Here is a 9,639-nt window from a genome sequence, read left to right as displayed (position 1 = left end):
AATAATTAGGACAATTAGAAGTTACAAAAAATTTCGTGGAAGGTACATGGACTTTTGCAAAAAACTAAATGATATTGACTTTCTGGAATGTATTAATCAATATGATATTATTGTATTAAGTGGAACATGGACCAACAAAAAACAGTGCAACATTTAAACATCCAAAACTTTAAAAGCACTCATGTTTATGGACATAAAACTTACTGAGTTAAAAAAAAGGCCGACAAGCCGGAGTTATTTCTGTGTTTTTTTTCATACCTCTGTAAAAGATAAGATATCAAAAGAAAAGTCAATGATTTTGGCAAAATATGGTTCAAATTAGAGAGAAGAATGTTAAATTTTGTTAAAGATGTGTACATTCCACCAGCGAATTAAACAGTCTTGAGAGATGTAGATTTTGATTTTTTCGAACAAATTGAGAATTACATAGAACAATATTGCACCTTATTGTAGGAGTTTTAAATTCGAGAACTGGCTTATTATCAGATATATTAGAATACAATAAACATTTAGATGATTATGTCAACGTTAATACAAATTCAAATGAACTAAATTTTGGACAAATTCCGAAGCGAATGAACGAAGATCATACAACTGACTGTCAAGGCCGAGCATTCATCCCCTTTGTGCAAATCAACTAACCATATCATAGCTAACGACCGTATGCCTGAAGATAAAGCAGGTACACTTTCACATCACCGCGTGGTCTTAGCGTAACCGATTATTTGAGCCTTGTTCTGAGAAAACTGTGCTTAATGCAAGTGCTTAAAGTGTCATCCCAGATTAGCCTGTGTAGTTCGCACAGGCTAATCAGGGACGACACTTTCCACCTAAACGTGGTTTTCGGTAAGGAGGGACTTCCTTGAAACTAAAAATACCATAAAAGCGGAAAGCGTCGTCCCTGATTAGCCTGTGCGGACTGCACAGGCCAATCTGGGATGACACTTTACACACATGCATTTAGCCCAGTTTTCTCAGAACGCGGCTCATTTACATCATGACACATACCATTATAATGTCATTTATGAATTTAAAATCCTTGATTTGACCGAATTCTCTGATCATGCTGGGCTTTATTTTTAGTTGTCTTATAGAAAATAATATTAACATACAAAAAAAAAGAAACAAAACAACAAGAAATAAAAATAATATTTGATAGTGACAAATCACAAGAATTTAATTTATTAATAGATGAAAATATACAATTATCAGTCACAAGTTTTACTGAAATTAATGTAAAGTACCAAATAAATATTCTAACACAATATTTACACGAAAATAGCTTTAAGATATTTGGAAAAGAATTAACAATTTATAACAATAAAAAATCGCTTCACAAAGCGCCATAACGGTTTGATAATACTTGTTCAAATGCAAAATGCAACTTTCGAAACGCAAAAAATAATTTTAATAAGAATAAGTCCAACTCAAACAGACAGCAATTTGAACATAATAGAACAAAATATAACGCTATTCAAAGAAAAGCAAAATATAGACTTAAGATTAATGAAAGCACGCGGTTATGTACCATTGCAAAAACACAACTAAAAAAGTGTTGGAAAACATTAAAAAAATCTACAAACCTTATATATAAATACAGATCAAGCACACATTAACGAAATCTTCAATCATTTTAATGACTTAATCGGGAACGAACCATGTGATAATACAGGTAATGAAATAAATGAACAAAATTTAAATAGACCCAAACCGAAAATGAACATCTTTATTAACCAATTTCAGAGTCGGAAATATATCAGGCAGTTTTCAAACAAATAATGGCAAATCTATTGGACCCGATAATATTTCAGATGAAATAATTAAAATAGCACATAATTCTATCAAACCGTGCCTCACAACTATATTCAGTAACATTGTTGATGCCGCAAAATATCCTGATACCCTGGCAATGGGTTACATCCCACCAATATTTAAAGGCGGAGACCTGAGCGACGCAAACAATTATTGCGGAATAACATTAAATAATATTTTTTTATATAAGATATATTCTAAGGTTCTCTTAAAGATACTGACCAAATGGTGTGATGAAAATAAAATTATATCTGACTTTCAATTTGTTTACCAAAAAGGAAAGAGCACAGTCGACTGTATCTTTATATTTAACAGTATGATCCACAAAGTCTTAAACTCCGGTAAAAATTGTCTTGCATTTTTATTGATTATGCTCAGTGTTATGACAGTATAAATTGTTCTTTACGATGGTTAAATTTAATTGCCGCACAAATAAGATCTAAAATGGCTTCCGCACTCAAAGCCATATATACATCATTGAAATCAGCGGTTAGGCTTAACAATCAAATATCCGAAAACATCAATTCATACTCTGGTGTTAAACAAGGCGACCCGTGCTCAAGCATCCTATTCATGATGTTCGTTAATGACATTATTGAAACTATTGAAAAAATTAATTCTAATATTGAAGGAATCATATCGATCAACGATATAAAATTCTTGTTATTATCTTATGCCGATGGTCAAGTCCTATTTTCAACTTTCAGTCCACATCAGCCCAACTAATCTAAAATGACATTGAAAACAATTGTATAGATATATATTGAAAATCAATATTAGCAAAACAAAAGTTGTTATTTTCGAAAAAAAAGTAATCGACAAACAAGTTTTAACTTTACTCTATATGGTGAAACGTTAGATATTGTCACATCATTCAAATATTTGGGTGTAACTTTATTAAAAAACGGAAACTGGTATAAAACAATAAAATCAATATTCTCTATTTGCAATAATGCTGTAAATACCAACTCGTAAAATGACATTTATCATAATGCATTATTATGGAATGTGTATTTGAGGGCAAGATGTTAAATGTAAATATGCAACATGATTGTGTTAGTTGTTGCTATATGCTCGTTTCCCATCAAACCTGTTGAGTGTTCAAAACGTCAGATCCAAATTGTATTAACTTAATTTATGGCGACATCTCTACAAAAATAGTTTCAGGAAGTGGTCTGTACAGAAAACACTCTATAAGTATGCTACAGGAGCACGCTATTTTTAATGCGCAACTAACAATTACGTGATAATATAGAAAGTATGCTCTGTTGATTGCTTAATCAATAGAGGAATAACAGCACTTCAAACTAATTATTCACAATATAAAATGTATGAGTAATGACAAGAAGCAAACAATACAAACACACAACAAATGAAAATGTAAGCACTAACCACAACAACTCTACAATGGTTAAACGAATGCCTCCAATACAACACAAACAGCACATGCAAATTTACACGTAATAAAATACTGTTGTAAATATTATTATTATTATTATTATTATTATTATTACTATTATTATTATTATTATTATTATTATTATTATTATTATTATTATTATTATTATTATTATTATTATTATTATTATTATTATTATTATTATTATTATTATTGCTTAATCATTTAAATAGAAAACACTCCATGTCTAATTATTAAATGCATCACAAGCCAGAAACTTACTGAGTATCCACATCATGCTTAGTTTGAGTGCCTAGCTGTTAACATACAACACGACCAATAATATAATGACACAAAGATATTAAAATGTTCAACACTTACACGTAGAATTCCTATTGCTTCACAAGCACTTATTCGAGTGTCGAAACCAAAGTGTTTGTTACCAACAGAACTCTCTCTCTTTTTACAGCCGAATGACATAACCAGTTACGCCCACAGCGGTTCAGCCAATCGAAATCATCGGTCATGTTACCGTAAACGAATAATGGCCCATCAGGAACCGCTTTCTCAATTAGAAAGATATCTGAGCTACTGATCATTTTCTAACAGCAGCAGAGATTATTAATAATATATTTTATTTAAAGATGGATGTAACTATCTCATTAAAACACCACAGATGGTGCGAAAACATTCAGGATCCCTTCCAATTATGATAATTGGAAAACACTAATCAAGCGCTGTATTGGACCTTTTAATTTAAGCAATTGGATGATAATTATTAGAGTGTTTTGTCTCTCTGATAGTGATAAACCCTTTGAATGGATTTTAGTCTAGTTCTGTTTTCAGTTAACGTATTTCATTTGACTTATGTGTTTGAACAATCACCACGAACAGCAAAAAACGCTCCAAACACGCATAAACGATGGTATTTACGTTTGCATATTCATTAAATATCATACATGTGATCACATTTCAAATCCACGTTTTAAATACATAATTAAACAATAACTGTTTTAAATATATGCAAGCTTCAATCTACTGCTTTCTCAAATTTATATCCAGCAACAATAATTTTGGAGACATGCTTACCATACAATCGATTGTCTTTAAACTGGATATATTTCTTTGATGACGTCATTAAATTTGTCCACTAGAATGGTAGTGCTAGTAAAACAGCTGGATAAAAAAGAGTAAGGCATTCGAAATTTGTTAATGTCGTTTTGTATTAAGTTGATGCGTGCATTGTACCTGTAATATAATACAATGTATATAGGTCCATATATACTTGGGAAACGCGTTAATTATTGCTACAGAAGGATGTTTAATCGAACTTTGTTTTGAGTAAGTAGCCTCCAAATTAATAAGCTGTAACTTACATATTAAGTCGAAGAAGAAACAGCGTCCAGACTCAATATGTCAATGTGTATTCATCAGTTTACCTTAATTTTGGATCCCTTCAATAACGATGTAGTTTTGATTCACACAAAAAAATAAAGGGCATTCCTCCGTAAATATTAATGAACTAGCTAATTAGCTCTTTGTATTGCAAATTACATCCTATTTGCATCTGTGAGTTATATATTAATATTAATTGTATATATTTTGAAACATAGGTACATATTTTGCTTACGCAATTTGAACATTAAGCAAAGAGAATTAACTCAGTAACTAATCAAGAAAGACATAAAGTTATATTATTTAAATGGTTTTTAAACAGTTGATACATTATTCGCACAGGCTTTTCATTGTGCGATTCTACGTGGAAAGTCGGCGTGCCGTTGTGCTCAATCGATTCTTGATAAAATGCGTATGCTTTTCCATCAACCATCGGCACAACATCTGGTATTTGAAATGTAATCGAACAAATGTAAATTCGAGTAAAAAACTTGGTCGCACATAAAAGGAGTTGATGGTGGTTGTGAGTTGAAGGGATGACTTCCAGATGGTCCAGTCGTCAAATTGCAAACACTATGTTTGTTTTTACATAGCCATACAATCACATTAAAGGACACGTCCTAATACATCCGAGAGACAGCGTTTGCATGTCAATTCTGTATCAAGGTATATTTAGGATGATCTAGCGAGGTCTTTTTCTATGGCGCAATTGCGAACCTAAATAAAGTGAATGTACCGTTTAAAGGGGTATGCAATTTTTTTATTAAAATACCTAGCTGAAAGACAGTTCAAGCTTATTAATTTTTTGTGTTTTAAATCTAAAATTTATGACAGTAGTTTTATGAACAAATGGTCAAGGTTTGGCACCTATTGTACCGTTTTGCTAAATAACAATAAACCCACGTTTGTATAGGAATCCGTTCATTTTACATAACATGGTATTAAGCTCCCTTCTTGGTGATGTTTTGTTTTGGTGTTAAGCGTTTATTATTTGAGCCGTGTTCTGAGAAAACTGGGCTTAATGCGTGTGCGTAAAGTGTCATCCCAGATTAGCCTGTGCAATCCGCACAGGCTAATCAGGGACGACACTTTCCGCATAAACTTGATTTTCGGTAAGGAGGGACTTCCTTGAACTAAGAATACCATAAAGCGGGAAGTGTCGTCCCTGATTAGCCCGTGCGGACTGCACAGGCTAATCTGCGATGACACTTTACGAACATGTATTAAGCCCAGTTTTCCCAGAACGCGACTCATTTTTGCGTTTAAAAAACTGTTTATTTGAGCCTCGCGTTGGCATAACCAGGCTCAATGCAAGTGCTTTAAGTGTCGTGACAGATTCAGGGACGACACTTTCAGCTTTAATTGTATGTGTCGTTCTAAGTTAGTATCTTCTTATCTAAAGTCCAGTTAAGACGGAAAGTGTCGTCCCTGATTGCGGACTTCAAAGGCTGATTTGGGACGAGACTAAACGCACCAGCATTAAAACCCGTTTTTCCAAACGAGGCTTATTTGTATTCTCCATTTTCAGCATTTTCTCATTTATTTTATTAATAATGCATTCAGGTTCCCATATTGAACTGCGACTGTTTGGAGTTATGATTCATAGCTAGCTTTGCTAATATTTCCTTAATGACCATATCCACCATTTTATCTCGGAACCACACACGAATCACATGTTTTATGTGTAATCATTTTTAACCCTTTACCATTTAGATACGTTTTTAACCTTTAACCATTTAGATACGTATTTAACCCTTTACCACTAAGATACGTATTTAACCCTTTACCACTTAGATACGTATTTAACCCGTTACCACTTAGAAACGTATTTAATCCTTTACCACTTAGATACGTATTTAACCCTTACCACTTAGATACGTATTTTGACACATTTGTAGTCCATTAGAAAGGTAATTTTAATTGAAGACCTTTCTTACTAGATTCAAGCTGTAAAGGCTTCTTTCCAACCCTTAGATACTGATGAGCAGCAAACAGCATAAAACCTGAACAGACTGTGAGTTACTCGCAGGCTGTTCTGGTTTTATGCTGTTTGCACATTTTCACTTTCCTTCTGAGTGGGATTGGGTTAAGTCTGATCTAATTCATGCTTAAACAGCGTACCGGGCCTGCAGTAAAATGACTTGTGTATGGAGTTAAATACGCAGTGCTTAAATATGTATATTTATTTAACAAAACATTGTAGAAAATCGTTTCTAACAGACAAGTATTCGAAATCAAAAGAACATACAAACACATTGATTTAGAGAAACATAATACATTTATCTTATAGTTTCTGCATGCGATACCTTATTATGCAACCTGATCATGATGGTCGTGAAAAGGGACGTTTGTGTCGAATATTGTTTTTGTTATATAATATGCTTCTTCGAATCTGCTTTGCTTGTACTATAACATGCTGGTCATTTTGAACTATTAAAGACATAAACATGATAACTTTGGAAAGGACATGTAATGTGAATAGGACTTGTCTACCTTTATATTTCCTGTATGGTTTTAGCAGTTTAGTTTCAGGGACTCGAATCAGTCTAATCAAGACGAGTAATGCGAAATATCTACTCAACCAGATGTTACCTGAACTGGAGATCATATCGTGTTATATTCTGGTTTCTGTAATTTTTACATAAACACATTGCAACCGGATGCAAAGCAGCGTATCATATAGTATGATATAGAGTACAGATGACCAGTATGATGACCTGTATGATGACCAGTATGATGACCAGTACGATGAACAGTTTGATGACAAGAATGATGACCAGTACGATGACCAGTATGATGACCAGCATAATGACCAGTATGAAGACCAGTTTGATGACCAGTAAGCTGACCAGTTTGATGACCAGTATGATGACCAGTATGATGACCAGTATAATGACCAGTACGATGACCAGTAAGATGGTCAGTTTGATGACCAGTATGATGACCAGTTTGATGACCAGTTTGATGACCCGTATGATGACCGGTACGATGACCAGTATGATGAACAGTACGAAGACCAGTACGATGTCCCGTATGATGACCAGTACGCTGACCAGAACGATGACCAGTATGATGTCCAGTATGATGACCTATTGGATGACCAGTACTATGACCAGAACGATGGCCAGTATGATGACCAGTTTGATGATCAGTACGATGACCAGAACGATGGCCAGTATGATGACAAGTATTATGACCAGTATGATGACCAGTACGATAGCCAGCATGATGACCAGTATGATGGCTAGTATGATAACCAGTACGATGACCAGTATGATGACCAGTATGATGACCAGCATAATGACCAGAATGATGACCAGTATGATGACCAGTACGATGACCAGTACGATGACCAGCATAATGACCAGTATGATGACCAGTATGATGACCAGTATGATGACCAGTATGATGGCTAGTATGATAACCAGTATGATGACCAGTATGATGGCTAGTATGATAACCAGTATGATGACCAGTATGATGACCAGCATGATGACCAGTATGATGGCTAGTATGATAACCAGTATGATGACCAGCATGATGGCTAGTATGATGACCAGTATGATGACCAGCATGATGACCAGTATGATGGCTAGTATGATGACCAGTATGATGACCAGCATGATGACCAGCATGATGACCAGTATGATGGCTAGTATGATAACCAGTATGATGACCAGCATGATGACCAGTATGATGGCTAGTATGATGACCAGTATGATGACCAGCATGATGACCAGCATGATGGCTAGTATGATAACCAGTATGATGACCAGTATGATGACCAGCATGATGACCAGTATGATGACCAGTATGATGACCAGTATGATGGCTAGTATGATAACCAGTATGATGACCAGTATGATGGCTAGTATGATAACCAGTATGATGACCAGTATGATGACCAGCATGATGACCAGTATGATGGCTAGTATGATAACCAGTATGATGACCAGCATGATGGCTAGTATGATAACCAGTATGATGACCAGCATGATGACCAGTATGATGGCTAGTATGATGACCAGTATGATGACCAGCATGATGACCAGTATGATGGCTAGTATGATAACCAGTATGATGACCAGTACGATGACCAGCATGATGACCAGTATGATGGCTAGTATGATAACCAGTATGATGACCAGTATGATGACCAGTACGATGACCAGTATGATGACCAGTATGATGACCAGCACGATAACCAGCACGATGACCAGTATGACGACCAGCATAATGACCTGAATGATGGCCAGTGAGATGACCAGAGTAAGAAGCACAGTGATGACAAGAGTGGTGACCATGTTGATGACGATAGTGTTGACCTTTATGATGACCAGTATGATGCCAATTGTGATGACCAGCATGATGACCTATATCATGACCAGAGTGATGACAAGCATGATGACCAGTATGATGACCGGAAAGATGAACTGATTGATGGCCAAAGTGAGAACCATTATTCTTACCAGTTTGATGACCAGTATGATTATCGGTATAATGAGAAGAATGATTATGGCAAGCGGTTCGATGCATAATCCCAAGAATTAGGTTTTTACTGAGAACCTAGGTTCTCAGAATGAGAACCTAGGTTCTTACCAGAACTTATGATCCCAAATGAAATCTTGTGTTCTCATGAAAACTAAGGATATCCGAGCGAACGACGCGAAAAGCTGTCGAGAACCTAGGTTCTTGTGAAAACTTTGGATATCAAACGAGAACTTTGGTTCTCGAAAATTGTTTTGGCTCTATTATCTGATAACTTAAGTTCTAGATTTGAAAACCAAGGTTTTCATGAAAATGTGTATTTTTATAAATATTCTTTAAATGTCTGACTGAAAACCGGGGTTCTGAAATGATAACTTATTTTCTCATGAGAACCTAAGTTCTATGTGTCTATGTGCGTCGTCTCGCCGAAAACATGGGTTCTCGAGCGTTAACTAAGGTTTTCAAACGAGATCAAATGAGACTAAGTTTACGCCGTTATGTACGCCGTCCGACGCGTAATTCTGGGAAGCTGGGTTCTCATGAGA

The 9,639-nt window shown here is 35.0% G+C and overlaps 1 protein-coding gene across 1 annotated transcript; it reads left to right on the top strand.

Moving 5' to 3' along the window:
• The first annotated feature begins 3,855 nt into the window (after positions 1 to 3,855).
• LOC127846209 (prostatic spermine-binding protein-like) lies at positions 3,856 to 9,144 on the top strand. The gene is made up of 3 exons (XM_052377380.1): positions 3,856 to 3,861; positions 7,543 to 7,817; positions 8,877 to 9,144. The coding sequence occupies exons 1-3, from the start codon at positions 3,856 to 3,858 to the stop codon at positions 9,142 to 9,144; spliced, it is 549 nt and encodes a 182-aa protein (XP_052233340.1).
• The last annotated feature ends 495 nt before the right edge of the window (positions 9,145 to 9,639 follow it).

This window comes from Dreissena polymorpha, chromosome 9 (assembly GCF_020536995.1).
Source record: "Dreissena polymorpha isolate Duluth1 chromosome 9, UMN_Dpol_1.0, whole genome shotgun sequence".
Lineage (NCBI taxonomy): Eukaryota > Metazoa > Mollusca > Bivalvia > Myida > Dreissenidae > Dreissena > Dreissena polymorpha.
This window is presented reverse-complemented; position numbering and strand designations above follow the sequence as displayed.

Bases quoted from the DNA above. Each gene is read 5' to 3' on its own strand.
- LOC127846209 (XM_052377380.1), top strand. The intron at 7,818-8,876 runs GTACGATAGCCA...AGATGACCAGAG, and splicing joins TATGACCAGTATGATGACCA to TAAGAAGCACAGTGATGACA.